General features: G+C 39.9%; 1 protein-coding gene across 3 annotated transcripts in view; it reads right to left on the bottom strand.

Annotated features, from left to right (window-relative positions):
• Positions 1 to 660: 660 nt before the first annotated feature.
• Positions 661 to 23,217, bottom strand: part of kay (transcription factor kayak) — a 31,461-nt gene continuing 8,904 nt past the window's right edge. Inside the window, exons 1-5 of one of the 3 annotated variants that reach the window (XM_076126998.1) lie at positions 22,865 to 23,166; positions 3,595 to 3,769; positions 2,793 to 3,348; positions 2,548 to 2,680; positions 661 to 2,381 (exon numbers count right to left, since the gene is read on the bottom strand). In XM_076126998.1, coding sequence (XP_075983113.1) covers positions 2,169 to 2,381; positions 2,548 to 2,680; positions 2,793 to 3,348; positions 3,595 to 3,769; positions 22,865 to 22,969 — 1,182 coding nt within the window. In that variant the 5' untranslated portion in view covers positions 22,970 to 23,166 and the 3' untranslated portion in view covers positions 661 to 2,168. Of the gene's footprint in view, positions 2,382 to 2,547; positions 2,681 to 2,792; positions 3,349 to 3,594; positions 3,770 to 4,562; positions 4,991 to 22,864; positions 23,167 to 23,217 lie in introns of those variants that run through there. The other 2 variants (XM_076126999.1, XM_076126997.1) reach the window with 2 other exon arrangements.

The following is a 23,217-nucleotide window of genomic DNA, read 5'->3' as shown; positions in this document are numbered from 1 at the left end:
CTACTTATAGGTTGCCTGCATGGTAGATAATAATATTATTATTATGTATTAGAATAAAATTAAACGTAGCGCTATTTTGTCGTATCGACTAAAATTAGTTCCTTCAAAATACGCTAGAGGCGCTGATCAATATTGGTTGTCAAATTTCTTTAAAGCTTGGCTGCTTGCTCCATAGTGGTATTGTTTTTTGAAGACCAATGAGAAGGTGCAGGCACAGTTGCTTTGACTTCTTCTTCTTCTGGTAGACATTTTGTAGAGCCAGCTTTAGTTACAAGAGATTATTGTATGGTATTGATATTGTGGTGTGGGTGTTTTGTTTCAGAGATTTAAGTTTTAATAGTTTGTGTGTGATGTGTTAAAAGGTTAACTGCTTCTGTATTAAATTGATATTAAATGTAGTTATTAGCAAACATTTTGTAGTAGTTAAAGTAACCACTCTAGTTAAAGTAATGTATCTAGTCGCTTATAACAAGATGGCAATTTTATGACAACGTCATAAACAGCTTGTTATAGTCATATTTAAGTACTATGCTAATAAATGTTGTTTTGCAATCATGATTTATAAACTGTTATTGCTATTACACTTTATTGATTTCTGTAGGCGTATTTTCTCAGTAGTGTGGCGATATTGTAAGGAGGTCACAAAATAAAAAAACAAAGTTCAGGTGTATGTAAACAAAATTTATATTTTCTGATTTACATATATATTTTACTACATCTGCATATAAATTCCAATAATTTTATCAAATATATTGCTTTGCTAATTTCTCATGAAAAAATACAAAAGTATTCTACAATTGCGTTAAGAAAAATCGTCTAGAAAAAATTACATCTCTTATTTAACCTAGATGTTCATATTATGCGTAATATAATATTTCGAATGAGTAATAAGTTTATAGCAAAAATTGTCGCTTATAAAACCACAGGCAATGTTGATTGCACACATTTTATGAGTGACGTTTACAATAACTCGTAGACTAAATAAATACTCTCCGCCGTCCGCGACGCGACGCGCTCGCAATAATACTTTAACAGGAATAGCTATAACTAAACCTAACGACATTAACTCAATATTTGGCTTAGATTGTAATTACAACTACGATAAAGCACATGAAGTAATAATTTGGTCTAAGTTATGCATAATATAATTATATCATTAAAATTGTTAAGTGCCCTTAAACTAATTATTGCCTTAAACTAAATTATTTTTTATTCCAGTGGTCTTAAGACAACTAATTAACTCATGCCACGATAATATTAAATACAATTGACTTACATTCATAATAACGATTCGAACAATTACAATATTAGGAAACGGTTACTGTTTATAATGTCATTTATATGTTATAACAATAAGTGGCGACATAGTGTTGTTGTAGGTGGTTGTACGTACAGATAATGCGGTACAAACTGCGGTGATGGCATGAGTCATAATACATAAATAAGACGACGCACGTCTACACATCACTCACTGATCACTGGACGTATCACAAAAGGCTTAACAATAATTTTACACTACCAGTACCTAATCCAATGGAACGGTAAGACGTTACATCAACATTGAGCTAACTTACATTCAATATATTAATTATTCTTTAAGTAATATTGCTGTTAGTTTATGGTTAACTAAATATTTCGTACTCGTAATTATTGTATTCTCGACAGTAGACGTAGTAAATGGCACAAGGTTTATTATGACAAGATACGAGGATCGTTACATACATATATTTGTGCCGAAATATTTCAAGTGAACAAATGTAAAAGAGATCTTTTACGTACTAGCTTACACGTAAACGCACCTTCCACTCTAGCCTCGCTAGACTCGTGCACGACACGAAAATAAATCCCTGAAATGCTTCAAATAAAACTCTGTTTTATTTTCGATCACAATTATTATTTCCGCAATACACATCTACTACAAAAATATTTTCTCTAGAACGTCACAAACAGTTCGGAAATTGACTTCGACCGGCCCTACGGCCTACGTATAAATACAGAGCGACAGTGAGCAAAGAGTCACCTCCGACACCTAAGAAAGAGCTCAATAAATAAGAGAAGAGCGGTCCGGAGCCGGCGGACCGGACCGGAGAACAGACAGAAGAAGCTCGGCTCGGCCGAGATACAGGGTCGAATAAATAAGTATTAGTGGAGTATGACGTCACGCGGGCTCACAGCGACACGAGGCTGTTGTGAGCGTCGGGCGACGGCGCGTCGGGCGCGGCGCGGGTCTGCGCGGCGCAGGGGTGCGGGTGCGGGTGCACCGGCGTCAGCCCCGTGCCGCCCTCCATCAGGCTGTCGAAGTTGAACGGGATGCCGTTGCTCGGCGTGCTGATCTCCACGCCCGGGATCTTACTGTTGCCCAGCGCTTTGTTGTTGTGCATCTGGAACGAAACGACAGCCTGTTAGTGGATTGTTACTGGCGAAGCTGATCGAACGAGAACTTGAAAGAATATTTGATCGCCATGGATGTTTTGACTACTCTAGCTAGCTGAATACACGCTACTTATAAAAACATTGAATTTAAATAAGTGAGAGTTAGATATTTACCTGAGCGGGGGTGAGTGTGAGCGGCACCTGGAGGGAGTTGGGTCTGTTGGGGCGTGATATCGCGGGCGGAGTGTCGAGTGTCGCCAGCGCCGCGCTCGTCACCACGGCAGGGTTCGCCGCAGACAGCATTATTCTACAACAAACAAATTATATGTTATAAATCACTGTTGCAAGCCTACATGGTGCGCAAAAACAAATTATTCCCATTAGAAATATAAAATTTTGTATAAAAGAATAAAACTCACTTCTTGTTATTCTGCGGCGATGTGTAAATATCCAACCCTAATACTGGGTCGACGACGGGCTCCACCACTTCCACTTTGACCCGGACTCCGTCCTCAGGGACGTCCGCGTAGCCGTAAGGGTCGTGTTGGAAGGGCTTCACGTCAGGCGGACTCGTGGACCTCTTGCCCAGGGGACACGAGAGAAGGTGGCTCTGCAGAATAGCTTCCAGTTGTTCCCTATCAGAGTTCAGTTTCCTGATCTCCTCTTGTAGCGAGTGTTTCTTTTCCTCCAATTTGTCAGTCTCGTCCTGGAGCTCGTTGGTGTGGTCGAGTCTGCGCTTGCGGCAGCGCGCGGCGGCCATCTTGTTTCTCTCGCGGCGGACCTTCCTGCGTTCCTCCTCCTCAGGTGATAAGTCTGTGGGCGCCTTGGTTGGTCGGCGGCCGCCCATGTTGCGGCGCTTGGGAGTGGGCAGACCAGGGCTGCTGCTGCTGTCGCCGCTGGCGGAGAGCGGGCCCGGCGACACGTGCAGCGCCGTCGTCGGGCCCGAGTCGCAGTACCCCACCGAATTCAGGATGCCTGGAAAATAAAACAAGATGTTTTAACTTTCATTCCATTTCAAAGTATGGATTATTCCATATCTATTCCCCCACATAATACCTAATGGTTAAATCAATGAACAAATATCAAGACTGCTCTCAAAAATTGTTTCTAGTTGTACAATTTGTAATTTCACATTTGCACTCAGCTTCTTCACTGCACAGCAGCTGCTACAGTGCTATATTACAGTCTACTTTTTTGTATAGTAAAGATTAGATTATTTACCGTAATTGTTGGCGTGCGTGACTGAAGGTGGTACGAAGCCGGCGTGAGTGGTCGGCTCGCTGCGGCAGTTGGTCAGCTCTATGTATGTCTGCTCGAAGTTCCGCAACTGGGTGGGCGTTATGGTCGCCGTGGTGCGGGTTGGGACCCCGGATTGGAGTCCTTCGAGGTTCGCCAACTAAAACAAACAAAACAACTGTTCATAACAAACATTAACACCACAGAAACAAGTAACAACCTGTCACGACTTGTTAATTAGTTACAGTAAATCTAAACAACGATGCATCATCATAACACGAGCTAACCCACTTTATCATAGTAAAGTTCAATCACGTTACATTTAAAATTGACCGATAATATTCGCAACATTGCAATTATTCATTGCAAAATTGTTGTACTCGTTATGCAATATTTATTGTTATGATCAACGGTGGTTGCTTCCACATTCCGATCGCAACTTATCAGCGAAATATTTTCATAACACATGCAACAACAAACATACTTAATTATTTATATACAACTTTTATTTTGCATTCTTCCGCAAATGGTTTATGGAATCCCTATTTTACCTACGTTTTGTGGTTCTACCCCCGCGTTGTCCCTGTTTACGTTAAGAATATTTGTTAGTAAATATAGTATGTACGGTAATGGCTGAAGTGATGAAAGCGTGCTCGTAAATCTGTCACCTCCAGACTGATGTTCTACTAAGCTAGGCCAGCTTTCGTTACTCACATTGCAAATTAGCAGTGATAAGGATTTATTAACACAAATTACTGTTAACTACAGTTTCTACAGTAAAAGTATAGTGCTCGACGTATTCGCAATGAGTATTATGAAGTTCCTTGAATTTTCGATACCCTAAGTGGAACAAGAGCAAATTCTCGAAAATGTAGAGTCGTCTCCAAATGTAGGGCACAACGAACGTAGTGTTAGCACACAGGAACAACACGGGGGTGTGTGAGGGGGTGTACCTGCTGGCACCACAGCTCCGTGGCCAGGATGTTGGCGATCTCCAGAGGATCAATGTTCTGCATCTTGCGGTGCTAACTCAACCACGTTTATAATTAGACGCTTACTCTATTGTGTTGCGCTTTTTGCGACGCGACACCTTCGTGCGGTTCGAGTTTGTTAGTCGATTTGTTCGTTATAATCCGCCCTCGCAAAAGTGCAGTAGGTATTAACTACAGTGAGGTCGATCCGTCGGTGCACCGGTGAGATATATTTCGATATATCGCGATTATCGTAACAGGGTCGGCGTTAACGAGCGGTTAGGGGCGGATCGTAGGTCGTATGTCGCGATATTTCGCGTGGAGTATCGTGTGCGCGGGAGTGCGGGTCGTTCGTTCGTTGCGCGCGCGTACGGCGGCCGGCCGCGGCGGATCGCGCGCTACTGCCGCGCCGCGCCCGCGCACCGAGCCCGAAATCTTCGCCCACGAGCGACGTCCAATCATTTATTAATAGAATACTCCTGTAACTCCGGAAATATTTCGCATCATTTCGCATCGCACGCGGCGGTGGTTACTTATCTGAGGTAACGCTTTATACTCAAAACAAAGCCGCTCCACGCCTACTAACACGAATTTCACACAAAAAAATATCTAGAAACATTGGAAACGTACAAGTATAATGACACTATTATTTTTGTTGGAAGATTTTTGTTTCATTTTATGAACAGTTAAGAGGCTACGGTATTTAGAGCTTAATATAGTAATGGTTAACTATTAGTAAATTATGATGCGAGCGGAGTGACGAGGCTGGTGGGCGGGAGGCTCGGTCGGACCTTGTCGCAAGGACGCGTTACGCGGACCCGTGGGCGCCGCTCATTACGGCCATAGACGCGAGACCCAATACTGCCTTATTTGGTCTTGTGGTAAAATGCAAAAATTATTTTCAATCAATCTATGGCCTTATAAGGCAATTCTTAAATACCGTGCAGAGTAAGAGGCTCCCAGGCTGCAACCATTAATTACGGAGGTATAAATCATGACATAACGCGACATGGCGACCCCGTGCACCAGTGCAAGTAGTCTGAAGACAAAGCAGACGGCACTCTGCTCCGGAAGGCGCTGTGCCCGGTCAATTACGACAATTGCTTAAATGAAATTCGTCTCAAATGCGCGCGCGCATTGTATCGCGCTGCTGGTAACATGTACGTTAATTGGTCACGGTGCTTTACCTAACAATTAACCGACGCTTTATTATCTCGCATTCTTGCTTGTTAGTCTTCATACTTTTGTTTTTGGCCATTTAGATCCTTGTTCACATTTCACTTCGAGTTTCTCCACTGAAAGTTTCAGTTTCAGCGTGAACTAGATTTATAACAAATATCTTTGTGTGTTAGATCATCGTGTTTTCGAAACCTTTGACATTGGTTTACAACAAGTACGGGGAAATTGTTCACCTTGGACTACGGTCGAGTGCGTCATCGTGCGTACCGTTAAACTAGGGCTTGAAATTTTCTCGGAAAAAGCGGCGCGTGGCTCGTAGCCCTTGAGGGTAGTGCGCGAGCACGGCACGGCGACGTTATCGCACCGCGTGCTATGAGATCATCACTATATCTATTTGTGACGTATGCTACCGTCTCTCATGCTTTTGTTTTTTGTTGTTACACTTACAACTATTATTCCAATAGCACGATATTATACATTCGCTACATTATTATGTTACTACTAGTTATGAAATGCATTTTCCTTAAGACTAAAAAGGAAAAGTTACAGGAAAAATATTTTTTTGCGAGTAGGTATGTTGTCATACATCTTCAGTTGCGAAAGCGAAGTACAAATTTTCTTTGTCTAACGCGACTGGGCGAGGTTTAAAGTAGAGTTGATAAGGAACATGGCTATCCGCACGTTCGTTCACTCACTAACGCAGTATCTAATCGTATGTGTACGTTCAACGCAAATTTCTGTTGTTTCAACAAAACGAAACCTTTTCAAGCCTTTATTGCGTTGTTACTTTAGTAATGGCATCGTTATTTAATCTTTGTGCGGTTTCGCAAAAGCTTGCTTTATCATTTTCCTTATCGATATTTGTGTAGTTAATATCTAGATATAAAGCTTCGTCGAAGCACGTCGTACGACGTCCAAGCACTTCGAGGAAGAGTGTTGATATAATATGTTTTTGTTTTCCTCAATTGAAAGTGGTGTCGCGCGATTTCCCGAACGTTGTGTATCGTCACGGTTTTATTTAGCCTCGTATCACAGGCGCAACACCCCGCGGCTTTCCGGGAACGATGCCCGATACCGCACATCTGCACTTTGTTTCCATTTATACAAATAAAAACATACTTCGAAAGGCGAATAAAATGTCGGCCGACGTGTAACAGGACCACCGTACGCTCCCCTCGATATACCGTAAATCTTAACAACATCGCGAATTATTCCAATTAACTTTGCTTTAAACTCTACATACTACATCGTATTAACATAAGTAGTCGGTCAACGTTACTTCCAAGAAACGTAAAACATCAACAACAAACCTCGAAAAATAAGACGCAGATCAGTTTGTCAATTTGTTGACAATAACAAAGGTGTATGACCCGTTAGAATTGTGCGAAATTAGTATTCGGTAACCACTCTGTGAAACATAAGCGGTGCGGCCACATTTTATGGATTTGTATTGTTGTTTCGATAATACAAAGGTCCGTCCTCCGTATATGTTAGATTTCCCCATAGATAATATTGAAAACTAGAAGGATCGGCATGCGCATCGCGTCGCGTACTACATTGCGCGCGCGCACGTGGCCGCCGCGTGATCCCGCGACAGGTGAGGCACGCCCACCAACGCGCACAATATTTGGCCACCACAATGCTATCGAGGTTACAGCTGTTCTAGTCACCAATCCTAGATCATTCACAAATTATCACTCAAATCAGAAACATTAATGTGTTCACAAAAGGAAACACATTCTCAAGAACAGTGAAAATATGCTAATCTCTGCAAAATAACTAACCAATGCCAACAATAATCTAACATTGTAAAAGAACAAAGGCAGTAAAGATGTAATACTTAGGTAGTAAGAAATAATAAAACGTACAATAGAGTATGAACGGAAGGGCTCTACCAGCCAAAGTACCAGGAATGTACTAATAGTTGTAACACACAGGAGTATGCAATGTGAAATTCCTGACGCGCCGTAACTTCAAGTGTTACTCGAAAACTGACCCTAATTCCATGGAGATCGGAACTTATTGACATCGCCAACAACGGGCGCCATAAAGCACTCCCAGGCTATTACGCTATCGACTTAAAGTGACCAGTGAACCATCAAGAAGTGTTCTACGGCATGTCTCTTCGTATCTGGCCGGTTGTCTGGGAGCTCATTAACGGAGCGCTAATTGCTCATACTAATAGCGACGCTCCGGCGAGTTAGAAAATTCCTTGAACTGATTCTAAATAAAATAAAGAACCGTTTGTGTTACATTACTTTATTAGATGAGTGTAATTTGGAACGGCTAATAAATTAAATGGATAAACCCAGAGCAAGCAATTAATGGTGCAAATGTAATAGCCGTTGCAGATACTAAATAATGTACGCACTTAAATTGAAAAATACCTAAAAATCTGTAAAAACGAGATATACCAAAAAACAAGTATCCTTGATAGATTGTTCGTCTGGAAAGGAAAGGTGTGCTTCAAGGTTCCGTTAGTTATGTCTGAGATAATAGACTAGTAACTACGAGTAAACAAACTCTACCTACAGTTAAACGTTTGAAAGAATAAAATTTTACGTGAAAAATTGTAGAGCAATAATCTAGCTAATAATTCGGGGAAAAAATAGCTAAATTAACAGAAAAGGTTAATGTTATTACATATATGGATGTTACAAACAAGAACTAACAGCGTATAATAAAAGTTAAAGCTGTAGGAATAATAAGAGCAACACATGCAAGCGATGTATGGCGCCGCCGACGGGCTGTCGCGACATTGACCGCCACCGAGCGAATAATAAAATAAATCGACGCCCTGGCACCGCGCCAACGTCCCTTCACTTTACCTTTATTGTATGAAACTAACGCTCGTACGACAACCATTGCCGCGGCTGCATAAACTACGGAAAGTGAACCCGAGCGATACCAGGCAATGAATAAAGCGCATGTCGGGCCTGAATATTGGCGTAAGCTAGTACACTACGATCGATGCACTGTCGCTTTCCATATTGCACCCTCCGTACACGCACCTTAGGGACGTGTAGGACAAAGGGTTACTAATTATAATTAGCATTACTATAGCAACGATAAGTATGTATATTTTACCAAATTTGTAGCTACAAAGAAAATTAGTAGTCGTCAGCACAAAAGAGGCGGTCATTATAGCGACTGGCCGACCGGAGTCGACCTTCGTTTTCACGAAAACTGTTCCATTCTGTGTTTCTCGGAAAACCCGCGTGACTCACCGTCACTCGCTCTCTATCGCGGGTCACTACGATCGCGTATTTACATTCGTCGTCGTCGCGGTCGGCTCAATTCAAAAACTCGATTACGTTGAATGATTCATTCTCTACTATGAATCATCGCGCTACATAGGTGAAAAAAAATCTGCTTGTAACACATATAATGTCATAATATTTCAAAACCAGTTGTAACGTCTCGATTTCTCGATATTTGTTAGCCAAAATAACAATAATAACACTGAGAGAGTCATGGTAGAGCTAAGCGATCAAGAACAAGGAAATGGCAAGACGAGAAAAACCCAAATAGAAAAGAGTTAACAATTGACATAGTCATCGTCATCTCTAAAGAGATTATAATTCGTCACGTAAATACACACGATAAGGTTATCTGAAGCGCTGCGTATGGCGCCGAACCAAGGACCGGATATCGTCCGGAAATGGCGAACATTCCGCGCGGCGCCGGCCAACCGCACACTTGTCGAAAAAACTAATGTTTTTTATTTAACGCTCAATAAAAAGATTGTTCTCGTTTCGTATTGTAACTTATAAATGTTTCCGAATTCATCAGAACCAATTAGTTTAACAATAACACTAATTATGGGCGGGAAAATTTTGACAGATTACATGTTTAATTAAGATTGTAGCTGAAGGGTGTAACGGGTTATCTGTAGTGAGAACTGTTTTAAATCGGTATTTATTGTTGTGCGCCGATAAGGAACTGGCAGCTGCACGACCGCGGTAGAACAAAGAGGTATAATCCTAACGCGTTAAATTGCAATGCAAATTATAGCGGCGCGCTAATGGTTATTGCGCCTCTTCACGTGGTCAGGTTGCGTACACTTATGGACATTATCTGGTATTAATTAGCTGGAAGTGTCGCAATAATAAAATATACGCCACATTCATGTAAGGTACTCAGAGCCTCATATTGTCGGGCTATGTGTACTTTTTTCTGTAATACTCATGACAGCTAACTTTTGATAAGCGTTTAGCTTTATAATATTTTATTTGAATTGGTATTTAGTGTTATCTACAAATGTTTAGTTTTATGTAGTAACGTGTGGCCCTTGGGTTTTTCCCTCTACAGTCTACATAATGCCAGATACAATAATCAGAATATACCTACACTTTACCACTTTACAAACATTTTGTAAAATATTCTTAAATATTTTCCTGCACGAGGCGACAAAGCAATGCTAATAAATATTCGTTTGTAGGAGCTGAAGGGCTAATGGAGTGGTTTTCATTAAATTACTCGTCGTATTTGTGCAAAATGTTCAGCAACCCGTCGCGGCGGCGAGACACTCGACTTGAGACCGACGCCTACGCTCGACTTATTCCTTGTTTTATTTAGTTTTTTAATTGCGTCGCCTACATTGCCATTAAAGACCTACAGTACTTTAAAATCAAACGCTCAATAGCATTTTCTTGAACATATCTCATGTAAAGCACCATAAAATGTCAACACACTCGGCTCGGTCGAATATCAATATAGCGCAAATCACATTATTAAAACATTTTAACTGAGAAACTTGGAAATAACATGATACAAACGCAGAATTAAAGATTTGGAACGCGATAATAAAGTAACTCCTTATGTGGGTATGGCATTTAAAATAAAATGCATACTTAAAGGTTAGGTGAAGCAGATAAAGAGTATGGAGTCAATGTAGGCATTACTTTCAACCGGTAACTGGCGGTCAGTAATAAACGAGTGGTAGCGTCGGGTACAAAGTTTACGCCACTCTTCGCGTTTTAACGACATAAGGAGCGTTTTTAAAATCGCCATGCGAATATATGGCCACTAATTCACTTTGTCGGTGCTCGTTTAAAATAACATTGTAAGACATAACGAAACAGTTACAGTAGGCGACGTACCGACGGATAGACAGACAAAGCCATTGTCTCAGAGCTCGCTGTGTTTGGCGGCACTTATGCTAATTTCTTTTGAGGTACACTCGAGCCTTCCATTGCGGACTAACAAAATGCTTTATTACCAGCAATATTTTAACGAAAGACAATTGCACTACCAAACAACCGATGGCAATAAAGATTAAACGTACAAAGTACACTTATTTATCAATGTTGTGCCAGTAGCGGTTCTTACTTTGACTATTAAAAAGGTAAGTATCCGCCTGTGCGCACGTAATTATTTGATTGTTTCGTGACCTAGACACGCTCTTAGCCCCGATTGTGTTTTATAAAAGAAGTTATGTAAACCGTTGAACAAGTGTGCTGTTATAAAAACTATATCTGAAAGCTGCGGAGAGGGAATCCCGTTAATCTGTTACAAAACGGCTCGGCTGCGCCCGCGCAGTTGAAAGCATTTCGGTTTATCAGTTGGGTGCGGAAAGGCCGCACTTCACCGCGGCATGGCACCGCCTAGTACCACCCGAGATAATCGTACGCCCATCACATACGTCACCCGGTATTCTGTTTCGTTCAAGGAAAAATGTGTTAAAGTTTCAACACACTTATCTAATACACCTTAGTTTATTTTTAAGGTAGCTCCCTCCATTATACGCTTATCGGAGCACTTTTCTTAACACTTTCAACATACAAGGAGTTAGATTTAAATAAACGTATTGAAGTATAATAAACATCGATAGGAGACGTTGTTAAATTCAAATAAAACAGAGCAACTAGGTACATGTATTTGTAAAATGTGCGATAAAGTCGAATTAAATGTCGGCGTTTGCTTGTATCTACGTGTGCAACATTGTTTGACGTCTAAATAGGACTCAATAGAGTAAGTTGTGCAGGACACGGCGGCCCTACGTTATCAGCGCAGATAGCGGCATCCCAATCGCCTGCCTACACCGGCACCGCGCTTATCGTCTTTCCACGAACACTTAGCTGCACAAACACTTGCACTTATCGCGAAATATTTCACAATCGCAGCTCTACAACGTCTCTATGTGCCCAGTCTGGACACCGCTTTATGTTCAACGTTTTGGGTTAGTTTTAATAGCAGCAATTAGACAGATAGCAGGAATAACACGTATTCTTGGCATGTAAAAAACTGTAGATGTCATAAAATGACGTAAACAGAAAAATCTGAGCTTGTGTCCGGAAAACGCGCATAAAACAATCTTATTAAATATTGCGCTAGTATCTCGTGCTACAGGCGTAAATAACAAATGAAACGTAATTTCAGCTGTGATGTGTAGGATCGTCGTTACAACTAGTTCCAATACATCAGTGCGAGTGTACAATCAAGTAACTGACATCAGCTTGGCAGTGGCCCAAGGTTTTGTCAAACAGACTTCATATCCGCACATCACAATGCCAACGGTTAACCAGTAGCCGGTCATAATTTCTGTCCTTAACACTTTCTTCATAAGGAAAATAAATATTACAGCGCAATAAGTCGGTAAACTTGAATGCACGTATTCATCGATTGGGGTTTCCCTTGCCTCGAAACTTCCAAAGGAAATTTTTCGCTCAAGTTTATTACCAATCTTACCTAAAAGAGAGTCGTATATGACCTCCGTCCAAAAAGATTTAGTACAAAAGTACTTAATTGGCTACTTTGTCATGTGAACCAAAGTAATAAAAGTATGCCTACATAAAACAGTAATAGTGTTTATAGTTATGATCAAGAGACGAGACGCATTTAAACGACACACGACGAATAATAAGCCCGCATAAAATAGATTTATACATTTTTATGAAACTGCGGAGAATAATGCCTCCTGTATAAGACTAATTTGAATAGCGCAACAGGATGCCCCCTCGTTCTGTATGTACATAGTGTGCCCACATTTGTCTTAAATTACATATATTAGTAAATATTAACTTTACATTGAAGATCGATAGTACTTTAAAAGGGTCTCATTGTTTCCTTTGAGCGATATTTTTATATAGAATCCTTCAAGGTACAAGTCTGAGGCCAATACTTAAAGAAAACTTTTTGAATTAGCTATTCTCAACTCTATTGTTGTTGTATTATAGAATAGTTACAACCATCGATGGTATCAATAGATTCGCCCTATTTCCTAGTGTTTGTGTTTTTATCTTATCATTTAAAATATCATAAATGCGAGGGTCGTGTGCTCGCTCAAGTGTTACTTGTACATTGGATCGGATTTTACGTTGAATAATTATTGCTATATTAACCACGCTTCTTTATTTATATGTATGTTGCATGCAATGCTCTATTATTATTTTATAACCGCATTGCAATTTATTTATCTCGTTAGATATGTATTACACTTTGCTAGACGCTTTATAAACGACATGTTTTTCGCGCGCAACAACAATGTTGTAAATGACGATAATATCACACTACTAAAAAGAATGATGGGGCATTCAATAAAAAAAGTTATCAGCAGACGTACCGATAAAATAGAAAGCAAACAATGTTCCACTGTTTTCTTATCGTGATCGTAATGCGACCTTATTTACACTAGCGAAACGATACATTAAAATACTGCAAAGTCAACAACCCGCGACGTCAACGTGTTATGTATTGAGCAGACTTCAGGGTTCATCCGCGCACTCGGTGAGACAATTAGAGGCTCACTTACGGCCCACAGTGGGTACAATGGCGATGCAAATAATCGCGATTATGGCAAGGTTGACGTCGGTCGGCGGAGGGTTCGTTCAACTGACCGCGAGCGATGACACGGTGCGCGCGCGCAGCGTCGCGGCGTCACATGCGCGCGAACCGCACGCCGCCGCACCACCGCACCACCGCGCCACTACCCTCGCCACCCTGTGACCAGCACCCGAGCAACCCTCGCCACCACACCACCTCACCGCGACGACCGAGCTCAACAGCCTCTCAATCTCACGTGCCCTTGCCCTCACCGCTTAAGTTTTAAGTCAATTAGTGACGTTGATGCGAAACTGATACTTAATGAAGATGATGCAATGAGGAACAGATAATGACAAACAAAATATACGTTTGTGGTGGAGGTATAATTGTCCATCATCCGGGGAATTCCCATCCTACGCAACGTTATCTAGACCTATAAACAAAATTAACACTTACTGATTTCCTCTAAGTGCAATCCAAATAACACACTTCACAATTCAACAGGAAACTTCAATTAAAACTTCAAAAAACTTGTCGTAACTTGATACAAGGAGCACGATGCCCGCGTGCGCGCAACGAAAACAATCGGCTGACAGATGTCGGTCGGCGTCGGAAAACCCCTCAGAAACTACGCGGCGCAAAGCACGCAGTGTGTAAATATTATTGCCTCGGCTGGACAAAGGTTTTTGTTATCTAAAACCGGTGTCAGCGAGCGTGCACGACACGCGCGGCCAGCGGTAGAACGTGGAGTGAGGCTCGCGCGCCGGCCCCGCCACCGTCTGATAAGCCTGGCGCGACGCCCCCCGGCGACGCCTACGCCCCACTCGGCGCCGTCGCACCGGTGCATCGTAAACACCACCGGCCGCCCCTCGGCACCCGACTTGCCCGCCGCAGCCACTGCCGCCGCGCTCGCCGCCGACCAGACGGGCCCCCGCGCATTATGCACCGCACCTACGCACAATTTCACAACTGCAACCTACCTCGCCGCCCTGCACAAAATCAACAACTTTCGATTCCTTAAAAAGACGAGGAAACAGAGACTTGCCACTTGCGAAACTATGGCGGCAGCCCAGATACCGATGAGAACAATGAGGCGCAAACAAACGCAGAACCTTTTTAGTGTCCTCCTAATTGGGCTAGAGGTGCGTCGGGCAGAAATTCAATATGCAACGCGATCGGTGCGCTACATAAACGCAATAATTGAATTAGTGCGAGCATGTCGGGCACGAGCAGCCGCCACCGGAGCTCGCCACCACTCGATCATCGACACTCAATTAATGTGTATAAAGCACATATTACCGCTTTACTACAAATAGAAAGAACAGACAAACGATGAACCCGCAGCTCTCCAGTTTATAGACCATAAACGCACTGCCTGTGACCATAGAAGTTATAGTAGACCGCCGCAGTCATTAAAAACTGTAATAAATCATCAGCAGCAATTGCATTTTCCAACATATTCGTTTTTACGATGGGGTTTCTAAAAAGGGGAAATTACTTATTATCAAATAATATAATAGTGATGCCTCCAAAAGTTATGAACGCAGGCTGTGAAGGAGAGAAAAAAAAAGTATTGCGTTAGGTTAGCATTGATAACTGCTGGTTAACTTTGCCATGTATTGGACACAATACTGTAACAGGGATATACATTATACACTAAAAACTAATTCAGTATGATCAAATTTGAAAAGCCTTAACCTAAAGCTTGAATTCAACTCATAAAGACCAATATCATATACCTGGAATCTTTTGCATAACTGCACATTAATTAAGGAGGACAGACAAAGAAAGATTGAGGAAAATATGAATTGTTTTGTTTAAACTCTTAGTAAAAGTACTAAAACAAGCACATAAACATACTAAATCAATAGGCTGTCGTCAATGGAGACTTTTCGAGAAGGTCAAACCGAGTCTCATAAAGTTTGATCACCTGTGAGTTCAATGATCTACGACGTAATACAACATAAAACCTCCACAACTACGTAGGTTCTATTCACGTTGTGACTAGAAAAAATGTATACCGAAGAATCAAACAAACACTGTCTACTTATATAATAAACATTTTTAAAAGCAACAGTTTGCCAGATATCGCTGTGCAAAATCAGCAAATTACAGAAAAACAAACAAAAAAACCCAGAATCCAGTACCAACACGACACGCGACCTTCTGCAAATGTATCAGAATTAAGAACTGCGTAGGTGTAGTAAAATACAAAATTGGATTCGAAGAATTGCGGCAAGTAAGCAGCCATTCGAAACCCATTAATTCAGTTATTTACTGACATCCCATGTTATCAAAACAATTTATTGTAAGAACGTTCCGCGATTCCGGTAAAACGTAATTGGTGACTGAAATTATAACATCGCAGCACAGGCGCACATTACAAACACCCCGCGTTGCTTCAGGCTGTTATTTCGAATAAAATGTAAAATATTTATCATAAAAATCAGAAAGAACGTTTTAATTTTGCATGCTTACAAGGCCATGACGATAAAATTTTCGCACGAATTGAATGGGACTCCATAAACGAAAAATATTTATCATCAATAATCCGTAATGTTGCAACCTATATTACGATGCTGGAAGAATCACAAAAAAATGATTTAAATAACATTGAAAACGCAGCCACAGTCGTAAACGTTTACGAGTGCATTACTCTCAGTAAACTGGCATGCCCGTGCAAATTATCCATCCGACAATTTATTCCACATTGGTGAATTACGTTCTTTGATTAATATTAACTTGGACGTACGAGCGTGCACCGCCGACGAAGGGAAACAATTGGAGATCAAAATATTTAGGGCTACTCCATGACAAACGAGATGTTATGAGGTCCAGAAAAAAACGAGTAATATTTCTTTGTGTTATATAAAATCGATGTCATATAGTCAGTCCGTCAGGCGAGAAATCTGTCGGGGCGCGTTAGGCCCACATAAATTACGAGATTAATCTTTTCAAATAATTTGACCTTTTCATCTGACGAGGGTTCATTAAATAATGGCGTCGGTATTGGTAGTGCGGTTATTGTGCCGTCTATCACGAATTTTGTTGTGGGCGGCAGACTGCGTACAATTCATAGCCCTATTATTTGTAGAGTCAAGAGGGTTGAAATAGTTATTCTTATGCAGATGAGGCACTGGTAATACATCGTCTTATAAATGTGAATGATCGCCAATAGCTCCATAATTACTTCTTTTATACTCAACAGAATGAGCGTAAAATCGTCTTGTTTATAAAACCAGGTAAAGCAGTAACTTGAGGTATTTATATTAATTTTATACTTCGATGCCATAACATATTTGTTATGAACTTTACGTTCTTTCTTTGCTGTATTTTGTCTCACAGTAGATGATACTAGATACTTTAATAGCATAACACTTTCAATCCAAGTTATAATAAAATTGATCTTTAGAAAATGTGATATACGCCGACAAATCTGGGATAATTCAATATTTATAAGAATGATCTAATACAATGCATGCGCATGCGCAGCGATAAGTATGACATCTTTTAATAAGGCACTCGAGGCGGAAACGTGGAAAATGTCAGTAATCTACAGAACGGCAAGCACGATTCTTGCCCATAATCGGAACAAGGACTCGGCAGCTGTTGTAAATATCAGCTCTAAGCTTATTATTGTGACGTAATTATTGCTTCTGTGAACAAAGAAAATTAAGCTCGCTAATTTATACGAGGAATCCTTTGTTTAGAATGTATAAAAGTGGAGTTAGTATGTAAATGTTTAATTATACGGGGAAGCTAGCTTCATAATCCCGCCATCAAGATAAATAAACGGTATGGACAGAATGTCCGGTGGAATGCCGTGCGAGCCGAGCGAGTGACTCACCGTGAGCCCGTGGCCCGTGGTCAACCGCTGGGATCCTTAACTACCTTTAACGGATCCTCGCCAAGCACAGCCCGATGCAATTATTGTTGCACCGTTACAATATTCTCCCAAAAGAGATCCAAGAAACGATTTGGTCGCAAGCTTTGCGGCATTATTTGTTAATGGCTATCTCCAAATTTTTATGACTCGGTATTGTTAGCCAATTGTGTTCATTGAATCTGGTTTGTTCGGTAAAACCCAACAGTGAGCAAAATATTAGAAGTAAGTAAGTCGTCGGACCCACAGAAGTCTATTATGATTTTGTTTCTTTTATTTAAATAGACATTGTTTTTTTTTTGTAACGTTTTAGTTACCGTAACTAAAGGTACGATGGGGCGCATCAATCAAGCGCGTGAAACGGAATACATTTACATTTAGTATGTGTTGTGCTCGATTAAGGATCATCTATTTGAAACATTTTTCACGGCTGTAATAAATCCCCGTCAAAAGATAAAGATACAGAACAACACAACATATTGTCTGTATTCTATATATAGGTACTTAATTCTAAATGAAGAGTTAAACAAACAGGAAATTAATTGTGAAGTAATAAATACTGTTGGTAACCTTTATAGCAAAATGAATAATATTATATTAATCTATTTATTCGTAATTGCTAAAGACGTAATCATGTTTCCTGTTAAACTTAAGATGTATCATTGGTTTTGACATATTTAATAAAATCGACGGAAATTATAACAGTGTGTATGAAGCTTTAGATCTTTACTCATTTGTCAAAGTCAATAAGAAAACAAAAGAAAAGAAAGAAGCTAAACCAAACGAGTATTTTGCTATTATACCGGAATGATTCCAAGAAGTAATTAGACGTAAGTTCAGAACCATACAAACATGGGCTTTTCCCAGGCCCTAGTAACTAGAACACCGTCAGTTGTCGTAGCCTCTCTTCAATACCTGCCGTATAATATAATCCAATATTCTTGTTAACTGTAATTGTTTCAATAACAATGGAATTATTCCAACGAAATAATTAATTTAACTGAAGGTAAAATTCAACTAACTCGATTTAAATACAAAATTTTCCTTTGACGTATGTATACCACAGATTTATATTGAAATGAATTGCAGACAAATAAACTAGTTTATGGTGTATTTGATGTGGATAAACGTCAACATGAAATTGTACGACGTGGGTGGTTGGTTATGGTGTGCTCGACGAGGCTCCACTGTACCGGGGTCGCATGACTTACCACTATGGCGACACCTACCACACTCTGACAACTTAATGTACCCAACATAGTTAATCGACTAGAAGACAAACATAACCACAAGATAATTACTTTTAAGTTACTAACGGCCGGTTTCTGCATCAAAAGTAAAAATGATATTCTTTAACTGTCATTTTTACTTTACCCCTTTACTTTGGCTGTTACTTTTGATGTAGAAACTGGCCGTAAGACAACGTTAAAGATTACTAATTCAAACATGCAATCATCCAATAAAGCTATTGTACATTTTCAATGCAGCACTTCAATATTCAATGCTAAGAGCATAGCATAACATAATGGTTCTTTAACATTATAAGAGGGAACAATATTATAAGCAATCATGATAAAATCTACATTCATTTATTGTGAGGTCGCCTTGACTTAAAATTTCATGGTTGTACTTACAGCTTTATTTGCAAGTCATTATGGTTGGACTAGTCTAGACGTATTACAGTTAGGTATTATGGCTTCAATTGTATTTTAATTTTCATGGAAAAACTAAGTTTTCAGACGCCATACAAATTGTAGACACGTAAATTGTCAGTAGAATGTTCGAAGTTGTTGAAAATTGGAGAAAGTTTGTTTCTGTTGTCTGCTAGTTTGGGGGCAAATGTCTAGAAAATGGTGTCCGCAGAGACCCTTTTACTATCTTTACAATATTGTTCTTTGTCCCTGATTTGTAAGCTGTGTAGTTGAAAGCAATGAACGGCGGGAGACAATGGAAAACACTTTATGTAATGGGTCAGAATGGATAACGTTGGTCGTGTTATCTTTTAAAGGTAATAAAGAAGTCAGCCGGGAGTTTATTGTTGCTACTTGTGCAACTGCATAAAAGCTCGTTTTGTGTTTTAGTTGTGGTTATCGGTACTTGACATCTCGTCTTTTGTACTGTGATATAACAGGTACTGTTATATACTTTGAACATTATTAACGTTCAGTTGCAACTACTGTTATCTGTCGCCATTCCATTGAGATCTTTCAGGTAAAATATGAAAGTATGCAGAGCCATATTTGTTAAGTTTTTTATCCACATTTTCCTCTATATCAAGGTCTTTTTACCTTTAAAGTGAAACTGTGCTCAAAATGCGCAGTATAAAGTTAATGTTCAAGTAAAAATGTTGTACATGAACATAAACAATGAGTTTCACAGACTAGCACCGCGTGCTTTACGAATTACGTCATCTTCCAGCCGCAGGTGTGCTGGCGCGAATTTTTTACCCACAACGCACAATTGCATAAGGGCTCCTATAAGGTAAGATATTCTACATCGTTTCAAATACCAATACGATCCCACAAAAGGTAGTTTATTAATTGGAGTCCACAAATCGTTTTGAATATTAATAAAACTTAAATATCATACAGTTTGTCTAGATGTAATGAAAATAGTATATTTCGCTGCATGAATTAGCATATAATTATTTGTGAGACGGATTTGCCCCCAAATTCGAATGTTACGAGATAGTTCTATGCACCACTTATTGTAATTTACTGCTTCTGCTACAAAAAGTACTAAAAGCTTTAAAATAAATTAGTAAATAATGGCGTACTTAATGCCAAGTGTAGTAATTGTAAAAGTATTCGTCATATGTCCGCACCAAAAAATATTGCTTTACCTACTTCCGATGATTCACTCTGTTCTGAGAACTCCATGTGTCGAGTAGCGAGGATTATCTAATCCGCGGTTACACGGTAATATCGATACTAACTCGCTATAATCTTCTGCAAACCTGTTTTATGTAGATATCATTTCTTAAAAATGAACAATAGTCTGTCCTAGTACTCTTGAGAAAGTCCAGACAGTAGTTTTCCTTGACAATATGCACCTAAGGCCAATTCAGAGTCGGTCACAATTAAAGCAAATTGTCCACATCCGGCCCGTATTGACTCCAACAGTTTAATAGGTGTCGTCAATAAAATACATCTGCTCAAGTCAACAAGGTCAATCGTTGGTTGAATCTGTTTACATTTCAATAAACAATAGTAGAGCCACGTTCATAATACTGTTACAATCACGTAATGAGTGAGCAAATGAAACAATTGAAGTAATAGGTGGTGCTGGAGGCCAATTAAGAATTGTGTAAAGCAGGTAAATGGTGATCACTAGAGTGTGGGGAATCCCCAGTCCGGCGGACGTGTGTTCTTGGAAGCAGTCAGGCGCAGGAGAAATTTCACAAGCGCGCGATGTAGGTCAAGTCAGCCGGACTTGACGTTTTCGATTCGCAAAGGTTACCATCACCGTCGGCGCGCCGCCGCCCGGCAAATCCGGTTGTGCTCTTGCGCAACTGATAGTCTTGTTTATCAGATCCTAAAAGATCTGTTGTTTCTAGACTTAACGACTGATTTAATAGTGTACCAGTCATTTCAGGTTTCCAATGAGATTTTCGAGTAATTGGTGGGAATGTCGCACCCTTTTTATGTTGCGCCACAAGCATGACGACAATCTGGCGTGATTCGCGCAACATAACGTACGGATACATTGCCTCTGTGTTGCATCAGTCAATAGCATATTCTGTTAATATGTAGGCAAGGCATAGTTGTAACGTAAAACCACAACATAAATCTAATATATGTATTGGGGAAATCCCAAGGATTTCATTCATGATCATTGAAAGTAAACAGGCATGACGCTTTTCAATAAGCTGTTTTTAGAAGTGGTTTGTCCTGTTTTTTTTGTTTATCGGGAAAATGGAAAAGGATAATGCTGACATCGTTTGATAAATTATAAAACTATTATAAAAATTAACTAAATGAGAGCTTTTCATAAGGAAAGCGTCAAGTTGGTGTTGCGCAAGTTAAAGAAATACAATGACCTACTTTTTAAAGAAGGTATTTAGTTATAAGTTAGGTACGGACTGGTTGAAAAAAACAAATAAAGTGGAGGTTTGATATCATGCCTACTCTCACCGCAGGTGTACGTGACTGGTGTCTCATCGAGGATCTGCGTTTCAGAACGTAAAAACCAAGAAGGTGACTTTAGCCAATTTCCCCAACAGCTCTTGTAGGTACCTAGGTAGTTTCAAGAACTTAAATGTTACCCAGATTTTTTATCGCCTATAATTACAGTGAGATCAATAAAATATTATAAAACGCGTAGTCGTTACATTATAATAAATGTTCAGGTAGATACGAGTTCGTAGAACTTCACAAGAGCGAGCGCGCGCCACTGCGCAGTGGGTTAATGCATGACGTCATCGCGTGACGTCATCCTCGTCGCACCACACGTGACGTCAGACGTTCACTGATAACACGAAATTTCTCGCACGTGATGGCCTTAGCGTAGTGGAGTTTTGTTGACCATTATAAAGTAAATAACATACCTTAATGAATACTTTATCAGTGGCTTATTAATTCCACGTTTATGATTATCATTTCATGTTGAATTTATCTGATATGATTGCATGTTTATTTGTAAAGCAACGCCATCTATCGTGAACAAAATGAACTTGGTTAGGACATAGAGAAAAATTTAAACATTGTATAACGATATGAATAATACAGCGCGGACGAAGTTACGTCAGACTCTTAATATAGCGATAAATGAATTATAAATTCATATCGAACAAAAAAAAACGCCTGAACGTGCTGATACAGCAACATTATTATTATCAACTACCTGCAATGTTTTATTAGTCCCGAATTCTAGAACATTCTTATAAGCATACATACATAAATTAATAATGTTACGGAACAACTACAAAGTAAAGCTACGCAAAAAATAATATTTTGAAATTCAAAAATTACACATTCAAGTCAGACAATATTTAAAAAAATACGCAAATGTAAAATCCAAGTCCGGTTGATTTTGTCCTTTTCGCACATGTAACTGACCAATAGCGTCTACCGTTGCTTCAAGTGACAGGAGACCCTATTATTGGTGTCACAAACACTACTTGTATTGTTTAAATTAACGCGTAAAAGTACTGTCTAAACATATGGCTAAATACTACATTATGTTCGAAAGAAAATATTATTCGAAGCGTTTACTTTCACAGTGTTCCTGAAAATATTAATATCGTATTTCGTATTCTCAAGGTCGCCGAAGTCTAATAAGTAAAAGTTCTTGTGATAACAAACACTCAAATATTGCACCATAGTTCGTACGGTACACCATCAACTGCCCTCAACTTGAGAAAGTTGTTTACGAAGTCGATTCACGAACTGTCGCGCTTAACTTCAACTCACTGACGCAAAAACTTACTAAAACTTATAATAAAATAATTAAAACTCACCATTGGCTTCCTATAATCATCTGTTTGGTACTCAAACATGGTAGCGAACATCAGACTGTCGTCTTGCTCGCTGTGCGTGAGGTGGTATGGCACCAACTGAGACATGAAGACCACTTTCCAAAAAAATAGTCCAAACTAACTATCCACTATAGGGTTTAAATAAATAGTTCACAATTCAAAGAGTTCGCGAAAATCACGTACAGCGTGTCAATTCACAATATGATAAGAGTATGAGTCATGTGAAGGCTTCTACAAACTGTAGACGTACGCGTAGCTAGAATGTTTTATATCAGACTGAGTCAGTTCGCGCGCTTGTGGCCGGTTTTGTATGATACCAAGCGACCGCAGCGCGC

Source organism: Anticarsia gemmatalis, chromosome 19, assembly GCF_050436995.1.
Source record: "Anticarsia gemmatalis isolate Benzon Research Colony breed Stoneville strain chromosome 19, ilAntGemm2 primary, whole genome shotgun sequence".
In the NCBI taxonomy this organism is placed as follows: Eukaryota; Metazoa; Arthropoda; class Insecta; order Lepidoptera; family Erebidae; genus Anticarsia; species Anticarsia gemmatalis.
This window is presented reverse-complemented; position numbering and strand designations above follow the sequence as displayed.